The 18211-nt window shown below is 35.1% G+C and overlaps 1 protein-coding gene across 1 annotated transcript in view; it reads right to left on the minus strand.

Annotated features, from left to right (window-relative positions):
• Positions 1-295: 295 nt before the first annotated feature.
• ZNHIT6 (zinc finger HIT-type containing 6) overlaps positions 296-18211 on the minus strand; it is a 46751-nt gene continuing 28835 nt past the window's right edge. Inside the window, exons 8-10 of the mRNA XM_016220654.2 lie at positions 17863-17940; positions 5943-6067; positions 296-1207 (exon numbers count right to left, since the gene is read on the minus strand). Of these exons, the coding sequence (XP_016076140.2) occupies positions 1167-1207; positions 5943-6067; positions 17863-17940 (244 nt within the window). The 3' untranslated portion in view covers positions 296-1166. The remainder of the gene's footprint in view (positions 1208-5942; positions 6068-17862; positions 17941-18211) is intronic.

Here is an 18211-nt window from a genome sequence, read left to right on the forward strand (position 1 = left end):
TGAACCCCATTTCTAGTATTACTTTTATACCAAGGGTCTTTGTGGCATCACTGTCTTTGGATTCTCTTCTCCAATTTCTACCCCAAGTTACATATACTTGTGTTCTACAAGTTTCTTCTGGGCTCATCTTTTTTTTTCTTTCATATTTCTAATTTTTCCAAGTCTCTTTAATTAATGCCTTTGGTTTCCTTTCAGTCTAAAACTTATTTCAATTACAAACTAAAAATGAATTTCACTAATGTCCAATTTTATCTTTGTTTTCTTAACCATTAAGTACACAGATGCAACACAGATGTAATAATCTTTTACTCTTTTATAGTCATGTTTCAATTTTATAACTATAAATTCCAACAAAAGTAGGAACATTTAATTTCAATATGTGAGATCATAATGTATACAGAGCTGCCATAAGGTATAAATTAAGCCAGGTATATCATAAATACACATATACATTCCAACAACACGAAAAAGTTCCAAGTGTTTTTCCTTTAGTTACTGGTAGATGTTTCAAAACACAGCATAAAACTGGTCATCACAACGCCCCTGTGTGGCAATGACAAGAGTGGAGTGAAAATGAGATAAAAGGTACAGAATTCAAAGTAAGACACTGTGTGAACAAGTGTGAGCACTGATGGTTCAAACAACAATGTGGAGCCACTGATTTTCTGAACTGAATGTAAGAAATAGTGTCTAAATGTATTTATTCAGCCTTTACACAGGACATCATACTGGGTGCTACCCAAGTATAAAAGACCCAGTCATTCATCTCAAGAGGGTAAGTTACATATACATTCCAAAGGCAAGAACGGGATGGCTAGCTCGTGTGTCGCACGGCCTTTTGACAACTCTGTGGCTGACACAGGTGATCCTTGGGTTTGGTCTTGCATCGAAACAGGAAAGTTTTCAGTCTATTCAACTCAGCACACTAAAAGCCTGGGTCTAATTAAAATAAGCACTATGCCAATCAGGTGCAGAAGAGGGGTTGTTAATAGGAATAAGGGCCTTGTAAGTCAATTCAAGAGGCCAGAAAATACATCTTTAAAAAAAATTTAAATTGTTTAATCACTTTTCAGAAAAACAAAAAATTGCACCCACCCACTGACAATATCCCAGTCACCCAACAGTTAGTCCTCTGCAACCTGGGAACTTCCTTCTTCCAGAAGAGCTCAATTTTCACTGCCAATGTTCTTGGTAGATTCACTTTTCACTGAAAAAAACAAAACAAAAAACATACAGTCAAGTGTTTATACTGTTTCTGTCTAGCCTGCTGGTTTTTCCTCTTCTCTCTTCCCTTCTGATGCACACCAACCACGTCATGTCCCAGGCAGCTGGGACATACAATTCTGACCACAGTAAATAGAGAAATGGTGTCAGAGAGTGGCAATTATATGTTGTGAGGTAACATCCTTCCTGACTGTGTGGACGACTTGGGAACGGTCACTTCACAGTGTGGTTATGATCCCACACTCACACCACTGCATAGATTGCGATTATCACATAGCCTAGCCAAGTGTGGTCGGAATACATTTTTCCTGATTTTTTTTTAAAACATAAAATTGAGGGTCAGTATATGTTGAGTGAATGTGGGCTAACAGAAGACCAGCTAATCGCCATGTCCTTCCTTTCAAGGAAAGACGACTCAGCAGCAATGGAGTTCCTTTCAAGGAACTAGAGCAAGCAAGTCTATGATTACTCACTAAACTGAGTTCCTTGAGGTAGAGACTGCACCTTTCCTCCCTATATCTACCCCCTGGTATAGCATGTTTGCTGAATCAACATAAATGTAAGTCACTCTTTTAGGTTTTTTTTTTGAAGACTCAGTATTTTATTTTTTATTGAACTTACTGGGGTGACACTGATTCGCAAAACCACACAGGTTTCAAGTGAGCAACTCAACAGAACAAAACATCACCTGCACACTGCATGGTGCGCCCACCGCTCCAAGCAAAGTCTCTTTCCATCCCCAATACACTCCTCTTTTGCCCACCTCAACGACCCCTCCCACCCCCCTTTCCCAGTGGCTATCACCACACCGTTGCCTGGGTCTCTGTGTCATGTATATATGTTTTTTGGTTAACCCCTTCACCTTCTTTCCATCTAGTTCCTCAGCCCCCCTCCCCTGTGACAGCTGTCAGTCTGTTCCATGTATCCACGCCTCCGTTTCTATTTTGCTTGTCAGTTTATTTTGTTCATTGGATTATATATGTAAGTGAAATTATATGGTATTTGTCTTTCTCTGACTGGCTTATTTTACTTAGCATAATAATCTTCAGGTGCATCCATGCTGTCGCAAAAGGGAAGATTTCCTTTTTTATAGGAGAGTACTATTATTCTATTGTGTAAATGTATCCACTTATCTACTGATGGGCACTTTTGCTGTTTCCAGATCTTAGTTATTGTAATTAACACTGCAATGAACATAGGGTTGCATATATTCTTTTGAATTAGTGTTTGGGGTTTCTTAGGATATATTCCCAGAAGTTGGACTGCTGGGTCAAAAGGCAGTTCCATTTTTAATTTTTTGAGAAAACTCCATACTGTTACCGTGGCTGCACCAACCTGTCTGCATTCCCACCAGCAGTGTACTAGGGTGCCCTTTTCTCCACACTCTCAACAGCACTTGTTGTTTGTTGATTTACTGATGGTAGCCATTCTGACAGGTGTGAGGTGATATCTCATTGTGGTTTTAATTTGCATCTCTCTGATGATTAGTGGTTTTTTTTTAATCTGCAAAATGGGATCCAGATTGACTGCTCTATTAATTACATTGTATGGTGAAACTAAAAGGAAATAATGTATAAAGACACTATGACAATTAAGGTTAATATAGAGATTATTTTGCTTGAGGCTTATAGCCATTTATCTCCACTGTGTAAATAAGAAAAAGCTCAGAGAGGGAGAGTGAATTCTCAAGGGCCCAAAGCTAATAAGAGCTGGTGCTAGAATCATAAACCTGAAACTTGTCTCATATGCCAATTGCCAAGTTCCTTGGGGTTTGCTGATAGTACCTAGATTTAAGATCGTATCAACAATCAAACTGCTGTTTACTGAGTTCTTTTTATGAGTAAGGCCTTGAAATATCTTCCATCCAAGATATGTCCCCACCCCTGTGGAATTTTATATACTCTAGCAGAGTCCTTCAAGTGTCCCCATGATATTGCAAGTTAGTTGTCTTCTCCTCTGGCTTTCTCCGCACTTTATGCAAACTCTATTATAGCACCTACTGCGCTGTAAAGCCAACATTTGTATACCTGTGCCTGAGATCGGTGCCCATACCCCGCCCATTACCTCACACATGCTCTGGAAGAGAAAGGAAGAAACGCAGGAATAAGAAGGGAGGAGGGGAGGGGAGGGAAGGAGAATGAATGAAAGGGTTCATCAGCCCAACAAGAGACTGATGGATGAGCAACTGCTATGCCAGGTATTCTCACTAATTCAAGTAATCAATTTAGGGTTGGATTCCTTCTCAAAGGCAGAGGCATTTTCTAATTTTGAGTTATCTTAGAACAACAGAGAAATGTAATCAACTGGTATTTTTAAATTAATGGGGCTTTGTGCTAGTTGGCATTGCAGTTTGCAGAAGATTTTCCCCTTTCTTTGCTTACTGAAGTGGCCCAGTTTTCTTCTTTTAATAGAGGTCCATTCTTTTTCTGTAGACCGAAATGCAGCAGGCTTTCATCAGGTCATTTGGTCTACTAGTTAATTTTGACAAAGACTTGTGAAGCAAGTAGCACTATTCTGATTACTTCGCAGTGGATTGATATGAGATGGGTGGTTAGCACTCTGCATCTCCAGGCTAGTGGGCTACCTTAACTGCTTAACTTTTTACAGTCAACTTTTTTTCATTCCTTAAAAAGCAAAAAGCAAACAAACAAACAAAACGTGCCAACTGCCCATCAATATAGGCAGACTTTGAAAAAATTAAATTATGGCAATCTATAATAACAAACATTATAACAACCCTTAACTGTGAAAACTACTGAATTCCAGCCCAGAAACACATTTTCTCAAAACTAGAAGAGAGACACCTTGTGCTATGAAGTCAAGATTAAAAATCCAACTTTTTGGCTCTGGAGAGAGAGAGAATTTCAAGGCTTTCCAAAGAAAATGTCCTATTCTTATATAACCCTTCTTTTGCATTAAGGGACCACCTTGAAGAATATCAAATGGTTTGAGAAAGCACAAAAAAACAACAACAGGCACCTTGAAGGGCTTACACAAAGAACTGCATGTACAGGAAGACATCGCATTATTTTTTAAAGTATGTGTATTTATGATGTGACAACACTGGTATGGTCCTTCAAATCCTGTCTGATAATCCTTAGTTTTTTGCTACAGCAGCTTTAAACGATCCTCTATCCTGAAAGCATGAGTCACTAGTGCTTCCTGTAGATAAGTCAAACATGATACACCTACCAAAAAGTAGCAAATGTTACTTAAGAAGGTTCCAAGTGCACTACAAAAGTAGCTTTTCTTTTGCTTCGTTACAGGAAGCCTTACTTCAATGTGCATTCCTCAACCAGGTGAAAGAGAAGCTGTGTGTGCATGTTTATTTACACAGACAGTGTTTGCCCTGGCTAGTAACCCACATTACTAAACAACTTTTCCCAAGACCAGCATTTAGAGGGAGAGCTATGTGAATTATATTAAGCAATAAGTAAGGTTTTACACAGCTTTTTAAAAAGTGAAACTGGTCATTTAAAAGTAAAACTTCTAATTTAATTTGAGAAAAATCAGATAGTATCAAACTGAAAAACAGAAAGTCAAGAATTAAGCTTAAGATTTAGAAATCCATAATTGATCATTAGAAACTTCAAGTTTGCTAATTAAAAATATAGTTTCCAATTGTGGCACTGACAAAATTTTGGCCATTTGGAAAAATTTTTTCTCCTATTAACTTTCACCCAGAATAAAAGCTATTATATACCTGTACAGAGAACACTTTACAATAAAGGTTACTGCCTGTTACAGTCTATAATACTGGTGTAACGATAAAACCCAAACTACATGTTTCAAGTAATATTATCTTAAAAAACAGTTCAATCAAAGCCAAGGATTTTATGGTTCTCTGGAGTTTGCTACAATGAAACTTGGCCTGTACCTATAATCCTTAACTGAAAGTGGTATCTAATGGTTTTGAGTTAAGGTAAGTAACTTCTCTCCCTTTTTAAAAGTAATTTCTGGATTTTATTCACCCTCTCAAATCTGTATTCAGAAACACAATTAGCTTACTTTAATCATTATTTGCAAATATGGATAAGTCATTTTATACACTGAACTTTTACATATACCACTTCCAGTTCTAATACTTCCTCCCAACTCCACTGCTCACCAAAGGTGGAAAAGATCTACCTTTAAAGGATCATAAATATAGCCAAGGAAACAAAATCAAAGAAAATAAAAACAGGGGGTTTAAAAGTAAAAGAACATAAAGGGTCAAGGCAGTGGCACTTGGCCCTTAGGGCACATTATTCTAAACGCCGCCCAAATTTGAAACTAATGTTCCTTGCAACATTTCTTTTTCTATATGGCGAGATACTAAAAATGTTTTTATATTCCTCATTTTAGGAATCTCTAAAAACAAGAGTTTTAACTAGGGAGTAAGTTTATCTGATCACAACATACTGTTACTTATAGACCATTAACTTAAAAAAAGACAAAAACACATAGAACTCCAATAAGGCAGAGTATCCTTTTATAGCTGGACATTAAACTGGTTCATTCATTTTAAAATGATAGTATGAGCTCACATTCTCTCAAACCAGACAGAAGCAGCAGCTCATTCATTTGTTGTTTATAGTATTAACTGTAGCTATAAATTCAGTTAAGTGTGTAAATCTAGTGGGAAAACACAAATATAAAGAAATACGGATAGTCCCAATTGCTTTAGTTTCACTAGAGTTATTCTGAATATTACAGGAACAAACTTATACTGTACTTACCTTGGTGAAGAACTTTCATGTCTTTATTGGATTCCTTTAATACCACATGTAATGTTGGATACTCAATGATCACTTTGTTCCTCAAATTGTCAAGGAGACTTTTGTGAGGATCCAGTTCATAATATCTTATAAAATAAAAAGCAAAACAAGAAAATGCTCTTAATATTAAAAACTACTCATAAATAAAATATATCAGAGTTCCTTACATTAAAAATTTTTTATATGGTGATAACATTAATTCAGTAGTTATTTCCTTATACTAAGTTTAATACTTTAAAAAAAAACAGATAAAAGAGCTATTATTATGGAGGTTCTAAAGCTAAATCAAGAGCATATCAAATAAATTGACATTAGGAAAGCTCTAGAATAGGTCATTCATTTTCATATCAAATAAGGAATAAAGACTAACTTTTATATAATATCTACGTTTAATGTATCATAAAATTATCTTGGGTAAAACAATGACTACCTAAAAATTCAAATTCCTCAAATATACTTAGTTTGAGCCTTAAAAGAAAAACAAACACTATCCCACAATAAATAATTTCTAGTAATGTATGTCAGTAAAATAACTGGCTACAAAAACTGTAGCCAGTAAATTGTCAGTAAAATAACTGGGCAAAAGGTTCATTCTAATTAAAGCTTCCAGAAATTTATATTGTCATCCAATTAAATATGCCTTCTTTTATTTAAAAAATTTTAAAAACCAAGTTTGGGTTTCTGAATGAGGCAAATAAACAAAATTTAAGAGATATGGAGTTTATTAGTCATGGTGTCATGCATGACATAGCTGTCAAATGTATCACAGGTAATTAGATGCTTATATTCCTTAAGATATGAAATTCTCATGTCATTACTTAAAAAAATTTGAGTTGATTCAAGATACATCCCCCTAACACTCTCCCTTGCCTGCTTTCTGGAATAGAAGAGAAAGGGGTGGAATTTCAGCTAGCTTACTGGGAGTTACATATGGGAATGTGCTGCCATGTGAATACAGTGTCATATCAAAGAGGAAACAGTAGAGAACATGTCCACCAATGCAGTACATAAGTTCTCTAACTTTTCTTCCCTATATCCAGCAATGATAGACGATATTCACATGCACAACACCATCCCAAGGGATACCCAGCCCGACAGCTGTAACTCCACCCCTTTACCTCCCACTCAAAAAAGCACACCAGAATAAGTGCGAGGTTATCATTGAGATACACCTGAATCTGCTGTAATTTTGTTTTAAGAGCAAATCCTTCACAAACTTTGGTATTTCTTAATTAGTAACAAATTACTTACTCCATAACCTGCAGCTGACTGAGACATGTAGCTGACTTACTAAGAACTCCTGGTGCAGTGATTTCTTTGTATTCTAAGTTCGTTCCATGTCACAGTTGTCAAATAGGGGAAAGCAGAAGTACTTAACAAAATGCAAAAGCAAGCCCACTGTGAAAAATGGATTTCTTTTCAAGAAGTAGGTGGCAAGTGAGAGAACAAATGTAAGACCAAAACTTTACTTATGTTTGCCTGACCACACACCTCATCCCTGGAATTAAATTCTTTTAGAATCACAGAGTATGTTTTATGTTGAAAAGAAACTTGAAATGCAAAATACTCAGTTTTCCTAAACCAGCCACCCTAGTGCCCATAGGCCACAGAACGCATACATTCTTTTCCCTGTGTAACACAATACAGATGTGCTTACGATATGTTAAAAGTGGTTCCAGCACTCAAGGATTAAATGTTTCACATCTTTTAAACATTACTTCCCTTTGAAATAAGCAGCATTTAAAAAAAGTTAGCAGTAATTATACAAAAGAAAAGAAAATGAGATTGAATTAGACATCAAAGTATAACATGAACTTATAAAATAAAATATAAAATACATATAACTAAATTTTTCTTAGGAGAAACCAAGACTTGAATTCTCAAGTAGAAACTTTTCAAGCAGTATCCTATGAACACTTGCAGTAACTTATCTTCTGTGCATTTTAACTGAATCATCAGGCTTCTATTAAGAGACATTTCTCAAATAAGGGAATGTTTTCTACTTATTTCAATTTTTGGTAAATAATGTTCAGTGTATACTTAATGTTTTAGGTATTTTATTTCTTTTACAATATTAAATATTCATTAGGGTTCTGTAGATTTCCAAAGATGGAGCAATTAAAAAAAAAAAAGAAAATTTTCAAAAGCCACATGGTACCCAGAGCCTAATATTATTGCTGATACAACATAAAATATGGTCCCAGCACAGACAGGAACATTTAGAGATACTTAAAATTATCATGTAATAAGTTATATGTTATTTCAATCTTAACACTATAATGATAACACTTGCTAAATTTTTTTAAAAATTTGGTCCCTATTTTATGTGCTAACCAAAGCACTGAACAAAGCATTTAGGATATAATTAGGATGCAAATATTTATAAGAATTTATAATGAATTATTTTTTAAATATTTTATTCAAATGCAATGGAAATCTGATATGTTGTGTGGTTTTGATTAGAACCAATGAATTTTATTTAGTGTTTAGTCTAAAATGTTGCAAACTTCTAATGAAGGCAGTATTGCTATTGAGTGTGTCAGTAAGTTTCTAGGACTCAGCTTTTGGGTCTGCTAATTAAAGAGGTCAGACTTCACTAGATAACCTTTTAGCTGAAATTCTGAGTTTCTTTGAATTTTCTACCAGTAGTAGTTATTCTTAGTCTACTATAGCGATTTTCAACTACTGTGATTATCAGAGGGAAAAGGGGGTGGGGGAGGTAGGAGAAGGTAAATGGTGATGGAAGTAAACTTGACTTGGGTTGGTGAACACACAATACAATATACAGTCATGTTTTATAGAACTGTACCCTTGAAACCGATATAATTTTATTAACGAATGCCATATCAATAAGTTCAATAAAAAAAAGACAACAGCCAACACAACAATAGCAGTCCAGTGTGAATGAATCAAAATTACACCTATTTTTTTTTTTTTTTTTGTCAGATTGGCAAAAAATAATGTATTTTTTGGTGTGCCATGAGATGAAAGAGGTCGAAAATCTCTGACTTAAGCCATGAATGCTGTTTCACATTTGTACTTACTTAAAGTTACAAGACAGTCTTACAGAAATTTTAGCTTAGGACAAAGTCACTGAACTTCTTTAGCAATGAAGATATTATATAAGCACTGAAATACATATTTGCCATTTTATGTTTTTAATGTAGCCTTGCAACTTTCAGTACAACCTTTAAACCATTATTTTATATCATGTTTACTTCCAAGAGGCTAAAAGCACTTTGAATGTTTGCTTCTATTATCTTGAGGCAAATTGTACAGTCTAGCTTGGCACTGCCTAAAACATTTAGGCCTTAGCTTCTTTGCAAGTCATTGAACCCTAGGAGACAGCTATATCTTTCGGAACTTTTCAAAAACTCTGGTGTTCCCATTAGGAGAATGGCTCTGCTACCATAAGACAAACTACTTAGGTTTAGAAGAATTAAGATACCAACATTTGTCTTTTCTTTTACCCTTAGGGAACCTCTCAGACATTTCCTCTTGTTATTTCACTTGCTTTCCCTCACAGGTCTGCTAGCTGACCCTGCTCCAGGCAGCTTCACAGGGGCAGTAGAAGGGCAGCGTGGCGCAGCAGGCTAAACAGGTGTTACAGCGATTGACATATAAATAAAAGTCTCGATATTTAAGGGTATGCTTTTAATCTTGGCTCTGTTACTAACTTTCAAAGAAACTAGCCACGTTCCTGAAGTTCTTTCTCTGCACTTTATTAGCAACTTAGTATTTTCTAAAAAAAACTTCTCATAACTCAAAAGGAAACAGAATTCAAAGGAAAAAAAAACGAGTCGCAAGCCACTTCATTTTCCATCTGATTACTGACAACCCTTAGAGATAATTTCCCCTTCAATTCCCTAAAAAAATACTGAAACTAAATCTGAATATTCTCCAACTTTAACATTATACTTAGCAGTACCTAGGTTATAGGCTTTTTTCCACCATAAAATAAGGTCACTGGATGATGTGAACACCGAGGTCCCTCCAGCTCTAAAATTCTACAAGTTTTGATATATATCTGCCAAAGGTAGCACTTAACCTATATTCTAAATAGTCATATTTATTTCTCAATCTAGGTTTCACTAGAGGGGAGAAGATGAAGGCCTTCTAGGAAGCAAATATATACAAGGTGGGGCAAAAGTAGGTTTACAGTTGTGAGTACATGAGTTTATTCTTGTATTATTTATTAATTAGTGTATTATTTTCCATACGAACAACTGTAAACCTACTTTTGCCCTCGCCCCCATACACAAGGTAGAGTCAGGAATAAGCTAGGTGTCATTAAGACTGAGTACAGAGTGGATATAGTAATACACATAGAATTCATACAGTTTTGGTATTTATAAAAACTGCAGTAAGAGGTCTGGTTGAAGAGGAGGTTGATGTTCTTTGGATAAAATGAAATATCTGAATCACCTAGAAATTTCAAGTAATCATGTCATCATTCCATCTGACGAGTATATATAGTTGGTTACAAATTATTATGCAACATAAGTAGAGTGGATACATTTACTGAAGAACAGATCCAAAGGGATGAGATGGTCAAATTCTTAGCAGATTATAAGTCTACAATTTGCTTAGTGATACTCTCATTTCAAATATATATTTTGATTACTGGTTAAGGGAATTATGTGAAATATAAAATGAGAGTTTTCTCTAAAAATTTGGGAATATATTTTAACTCTCAACTTGACGTTAAATTCTCAGGTTCACAGCCACTGAAACTTCAATTAAGTTGTGCTTGCATCTGTTCTGCAACTTCAGTTTCCCTAGAACTAAGTTTGCAATTCTTACTATAAAACCTATTCAAGCAGAATGCCACACAGGAAACCCGTTCCATCACTGGACCTGTCATCTCTGAGTTGATACAAATATTTAGTACCCCTCTTTACATAATTTCCTTCATGTGTGTGGACATGCTTCAGGTCGATTCTAATGTTTCCTAGTCACCAAATGATCCCTTGCTTCCTTTGTTTTAGACCTAGGGTCTAGATTCCAAATGTGAGCAAAGTTTAATACCATTTTGAGCATGTACTCATCCTGATCATGACTCTCACACTGAAAAATAATCAACAATTTCAAAAAGGCATCACAAAGAAGTGGAGTTGGGTTTCACATAATCTAAGAACATGCATTATGGCCATTTATGGCCCTGAGCTTTGCAGGCAGCAGGCCTGACTTTGGATCTAGTTTCCACCATTTAGTGGTTACCAAGCTGCAGGTAGGGCTCTTTGTGCAATTATAACATATTTATAAAATATAATGTAACATAATTATAATGTATACAAAATGCTTAACAGAGAACCTAAAAAACAGTAGAAGGCACTCAATAAAAGAACTTGTCATTAATACTTATTATATTCTTTTAAAGACACTCATTAGCCTATAGATTTTAACCCACCCTTGCAGCAAACATTTTTTGTGTGTGTGTATGGGAAAAACTTACTCAGGGCTTTACATTTTTTTGGCTTATATATAACCTAAAATAATTTGAAAAACAATGATACTTTTGTACATTTTCAAATAGACATCAAAATTTCATTTAAAATATTTACTCACAAGTTTAAATAGGTGTAAATAATTTATGGTGTACCATAAATACTGATGATTTAAAATGAAAGGGATTCAACGAATATTAACTTACTAAATAAAAAATATAGACTTGATTAATCTTAACCTACTGATACTTTAGGTCAAGTTCATATATCAAAAAGCCTGTCCTCTGAGCAGGTGCTACTTTTTCTGAAGGAACTTTAAAGTATATTGGACAGTTATTATAGTATCTCTCAATCTCTATCTCTTTTTTCATATTGAGAATTGAAACCCCCAACTGGTTAGATAACAAAGTCATAAATGATCAATAAAAAAATAATTTTTGAGGGCTCAAAAAACTTTTAGAGCAGGAACTGGCAAATTACGGTCAGTAGGCCAAATCTAGCCCACTGTCTGTTTTCGTAAATAAAGTCTTACTGGAATACAGTCATAACCATTCATTTATGCACTGTGTATAGCTGCTTATGCGCTACAATGGCAGAGAGGACAATTGCGACCACATGACCCATAAAGGCAAAAATAATTACACTCTGGCCATTTACAGAAAAAGTTGTCTAAGTTGTGCTTTAGACTATTAAAAGTGGTATCAACACTTAGGATATGGCAGGCACCCTTTTTTGAAGTGAATCAGGACATTCCTTATTAAAAGATTAAACCTGCATTCCTACTATGGGAGAGTTGCTAACACAGCACTGCAGGAAACACAAAGATGAATATGCCTGAGGCAGTCAGACATTAAAAAGGAGTTCATCATCATATGGAATAGGTTTTATTGGGATAAAATATAAGATTGCAGTATAAAACATTTTTTGAGGCTCAAAGGATAAAACAATCACATCCAGTTGGGGACAGAGGACAGACTCCACTACAGATACAGATAAACAGCATCTACACAGAAGGATGGAGAGAACACACAGGAGACTCATCGTGGAGGGAACCCTGTAAGGCAAGGTGGTAAGTGCAAAGTGAAGGGCGGCTCTAAGGTCCTACGCCTCACTGGCTACAAGAACGACAGTGCCTACAGCAAGGAATGAGAATCAACATTTGTTGACTACTTACTAGATGCCGGGAACACAATCAGCCCATTGAATCCTCATTTAAAACAAAACAAAACAAACATACACGCACAGAGAAATGGATGTGGTGTGAGGAGATCTCGACGTGTTGAGCTTAAGATTTAATGAGATGTGTAAGCGAAGACAGCTGCACACCAGGATTTGGAGCTTGAGAGAAGGGTTGGAAATATATCTAGATTTAGGAGTCATTTGTACAGAAACAAGAGTTGTCAATATCTTAAATAAACAAGCTCCTGGTACTTCATATTCTCCCAGTATTCCATTTATGTCAAAAGAAATGTAAAACTAGCATGATTGGGTACCAGCCCCCTTGTGGTTAGTGGTGAGTGGCCTGTTTAAATACAGTTAATATTCAACTTAAGAATACATCCAGAAGTGTAAGGAATTATTTGGCTGAAAGAAGTTATTTTAAAAAAAACTAATACATAATATTGTCAACTGCCAGCCATATACAACTTTTTGTTTTAAACATATTTCCTCCTTTTACCAAGGAAGTAATCTGTAAGATTAAAACAACAACAAAAACTCTTATATTCAGAATCAGTTCAGCAAGATGTTGACCTGAATGCTGCACATCATAATATTTACTGAGAGTGGTCTGCTATGTGCCAAGCACTGTGCTCAGTAGCTGATAAGTATTATCTCAGAGTAATCTTCACAAGAATGCGATGTCATTTCTGTCCTGATCCCCACACTTTCAGATACGAAAACAGAGGCTTAGTAACTTTCAAAGGTGTGTATCAAATTTATAACATTATTTTGACTTTATAGAGAATCTTCTTTGGTGTAGGTTTTTGAATAAAGGCAAAATGGTTATTTCGAACATCGCATAATTTGGGTTAGGTCTGAGAGGCAGTGATCTAATAAATCTAGTATTTGTAATGGTGAGACACTTGGTCTACCAAGTCTAGTATTGAACTTTTTAAAATAAGGTCTACTTTTCCATAGATTATATATTCTGAAAAAGTAATATTACTATTTCTTAATGGAATGATATAATTTCACTCTAAAGGAATCCTAATAATAATAAAGTATTAGTGTGGAAAGGCCATTCTTTTTGAAAATAATGTTTACAAAAGTGATGCCACTTCTACTTGAAACTCAACATGCCCTAAACCTGCTGAGAAAACAGGTCCAGCTCTCAGATAACAGGTCCAGGGCAGAATCCTCAGTCACCTTGGCTTCATGTCTGTTTTCCCTATAACAGAACTGTAGCCTATTCATTCTTGTGTAAACTCCAATTTTTATTTACATGCATGGAAAATTACATATGCTTAATTAATGATTTCTGAGTAAATTTGGGAGGAAAAAATCATCCCACAAAAGCTTAAATCACATCGTTATCAAAAACAGGATTTTACATAAATATCAAAGCAGCAAAGTAAACATAAAGAATAGAAAATGCAGCTAAAATTCTTTATGAAAACAGATGATTCCATTAATAAGTAAAAGCATAATAGAGACCTAAAATGTAGTAGCTTTGGAAAGTTACAATTGCGTGGACAGTAGCAAAGCTGGGAGTGTTCTGAACGCATCAGTCAAAAACGTCAGTAAGCAGCAGTACAATGGCTGCCTCTGGGAGCGCCTAGCATTACTGGGGTAGGCTTTTCTGCTTCAAAACCATTCATTTACATTCTGAGAATAGAAAGCTGGTAAGAAATGATGTGGCAAGAAGGCACATGTGGCCTTGCTAACACAAGCACCTTATGTGAATTTTCCTCCACTGGGAATGTAAGCTTCACAGAGGCAGGAATGATTTTCCCTTCTTAAATCACCCTAATGACTAGAACAGTACCTGCACCATAGTGGATACTCACTAAGTGTTTGCAGAATGAATAAAATATTGTACTTAAGAAGCCATATTAGCTTTTATAAGAAGACAAAAATTCAAACCCTGTGTATTCTGGAAAAGAAAACTCACAAATAGATCAACAGCAAATTTCTTAGGGTTAGACATGTGTACACGATCACCTAAATTTAAAAATGTAAGTTCTGTATGACAAAACTAAATCCTGGGAAACATATAACATTGCTCTAACTGATCAGGTAGTATCATGAGACAATTGTTATAAACTCTCAAAAAGCAGAAAACACAACCATTGGAAATTGACAACATCAAGTACTTGGTAAAAAGGCTTCACTCTGAAGTTAATGTAATGCTAAAAGATACATTTAACAGTCACAAGGAAACTACTTCTTTTTGCCTTCTAAGCACTTTTCAAAAAATAGTAAATCTTCCTATTTAACATGCTTATTTTAAATTATAAACCTAACATTTTATAATCTATAATAATCTTACATAGATGTTCTCTGGATGTATACTTTCCTTTAACGGTATAACTGTAATTAAATATACAATCAAATGTAAATGCTCATCCCAGCCTACGAATGTATTATCTGGAGAAAACTATGGTTTTAAAAATAGTTACTTAAAACATAAAATAAAATATTTCTAAATGTATCCCCATAAAATCTAATTTCGTTATCAAGATTAGGAAATACTTATAATACTGGGAAGTTTTATAGAAATTAGTATAACTATATTATGAGGCCTACTTAATCGGAAATGTAAGGGTGTACCTTACCCCAACTTAGGCCCACCTTAGGATAAAAGGTATTTCTGACATTATTATTGCCTTAAAGTAATGCCATCACTACTCAAAGTTAAATAAGGTGGCAATTTTTAAATCCAAAATTCCTGGACCTAGGACATAACCATCTGCTTCCTCTTCTTTGGTGGTATTTTTGTATGTCACATTGAGTTCAAGTAAGCAACTCAAATGGAGAAATCTGAAGCACAGTTTCCTACATAGATAAGGTAAAGTCAAATATTTCTCATGTTTCTCAGCCTGGCTCAGGTTTAGTATCAAAACAGCCTACTCTAGGTATTCCTTAAAGTTAACACTACTCACCTTTTACTTTATTAATCTATGATTTCCTCCCATTTGGGGATAAAGATTAACCCAATACCCAGCTTTGGTCCTCCCTGGGATCCTAAAGAAGGAAGGTTATAAAATAAAATAAAGGACCTAACGAAAATGAAGCACAGAGAAGTTGAGTGCCTAGAATTAGGTCATCTGACCTTCATTTCAGTGCATTTCTTTGACCTTTTCTTTTTTTGGTTCAGGTTTACCCTCTTTGACTCTGTTAAAATAAACCTCACCAATCTACAGGCATCCTCCCGTGTTCTGATCTCTATGTATCCTGACTTCTTTCTATGCAACTGCATGAAATGGGTTTCCCAACCACCCTCCCCTGGATCATGTCGTGCCTTCTGCCACACTCCTAGAAAACGCTGGTCTGCTAGTACAAGTGGGGATCTCCATTCCCTGTGCCTCTTCGTGAATTTATAACACGTATTTCCAAGTTAAAAATGAATGCTATCTAGGCCCAAGTACTCTGTCCTATAGCCTAAACTTTAAAATACTCAGTAGCTTACATTTACCTTTATCTTACATTTATCATATACAATTTTGATTTCCTTGAATTTTGGAAGAAGAGAATATTCTGCCAAAGATTCAAGTTTAACTGGTTTAGTGAGCTGACACATTTCTTCACTGGCCACAGCCCAATTTGCCTTGCCTTAAAATGGAAATATAACAAACCTTCCCATTCAGGTAATGGAGGAAATACAAATAGAAACAAACAAATAAAAAATTAAAAGAAACAAACAAAACTGTAACAAACCACAAACAAATCTTTATGAAAATAAATGATTCCATTAATAAGTAAAAAAGTATAAGAGTTAAACAAATTATTTGTTTAAACATGAGTTATATGGACTTCACTTTAGGATTTTGCTAAACAAAACTGAAAAGAAAAAAAAAGCACTTTTCATCAGTATTCCTCATTAATTACATAACTGATTACTGATTTCAGAAATAATTGATTCTGGTGAAGGTGGATGTTGTACGTCTGCATAAGTATCTTTGCAGAAGCCACAGAACTTTTTACCCTTCTCTCACTTGGGACCCCAAATCTTTAGGGGAAGAAGTAGAGTTAATGCATGAACTGCATTTAAATATATTGAATTAATAGGTCTAGGGAAAGGACTGTATGATAGGAAACTTGAATTTTCATCAGTGAACCATGACCAGTGATATAAAGCTAGAAGTATTTGAGATATGTTGGTAAGAAAAGTGGTCAAGATCCACTCTTAGCTATAAAAGTTTTTTTTTTTTTAAATATATCTTTATTGATTTTAGAGAGAGGAAGGGAGAGAGAGAAACATCAATGATAAGAGAGTCATTGATTGGCTGCCTCCTGCACGCCCCCAACTGGGGATTGAGCCCGCAACCCAGGCATGCACCCTGACCGGGATCGAAACGTGATCTTCTGGATCCTAGGTCGATGCTCAACTACTGAGCGACACCCGGACGGGCTATAAAAGTCTTAAAATCATGTGTAGATCTTTTGCAAGAATCCACTTATCTGTAGTTGTTAATAATAATAGTAGTAGTGGTTATAAAAGCATGCACTTACTATGTGCTAAAGGAATTAACGTAATCTCTCATGACAATCTTATTATTTCACAGCTTGGACTCTCAAATCTCTAAGCCATACTAGCAAATCAAATTGTAGACAAGACCAACCAGATCTAGTCTGAATTGCATCTAGTAGTTTTGTTAATTAAACAATGGAAATGGGGGAAAGCATTAGAAGCTTTAAATTATCAGTGTTTTGCAATTCAGTAGCTGACACGTAACTGGCACTTCAGCAGACTGCAGGGGCTCTCAGAGATCACTGAGTGTAGTCTACTTCACCCCATTTAAAAAAGAACAGAGCCCAGCGATGTTCAGAACTTTATCAAATCAGCTGGTTTGTTAGAACCTGTCTCCCTTCACATTTCTACGCCGTGTTCTGCCTACTGCAATATATGCAATGATCAGCTTGGTCACAAGAATTTTTATATTTCCAAAACAACTTGAACACTGGAACTCTGGAACAACTGGAACTCTGTTGCAGAGAATATTTCTTGAAATAAGCTAAAATGCATCTTAGAAATCTTTCAGTTGCACATGATATTATTTTAAAATATTTCAACCAGGGCGATTTTTCAACTGAATTTATCCTATAAAGGTGATTATTTTAAAATTTTAATTTGAAAGTCATTTTTTTAAAGCTTAGGCTTTATTAATAGCCAGGTAATTAGTATAATAATTAGCTACTTAAGCTAATCAAGTTATTTAATTATATTGCAGAATTACAAAATATTTAAAGAAATGGGAGGGAAGCAATCTTACCTTACTAAATTTTGCTGCATATTTTCGACCTTCATTAAAATTTGGACCCCAGTCTGAGAGCGAATGTAGGCTTTCAACCTGAAATAAAAACGACACATTGAAAAAGCAAAATTGATTTTTAATATATTTCAAAATAGTGTCTGTGGAAGACCATTTATGAGTAGCTAACAATACTTAAAATTTATCTATACAAGCATAGAAAAAGGGTTAAAGATATTTTCTAACCAAGGATCTGCTGAGTTTTTAAAGATTACCTTTGATCCCTCTGCATAAAGAACTTATATTGAAAAATAACTGTTTCAGTAAATTTATCTTGCTAATTTAATTTCTTTTAATGTATGCAATTTAG

Source organism: Miniopterus natalensis, chromosome 9, assembly GCF_054644295.1.
Source record: "Miniopterus natalensis isolate mMinNat1 chromosome 9, mMinNat1.hap1, whole genome shotgun sequence".
Lineage (NCBI taxonomy): Eukaryota > Metazoa > Chordata > Mammalia > Chiroptera > Miniopteridae > Miniopterus > Miniopterus natalensis.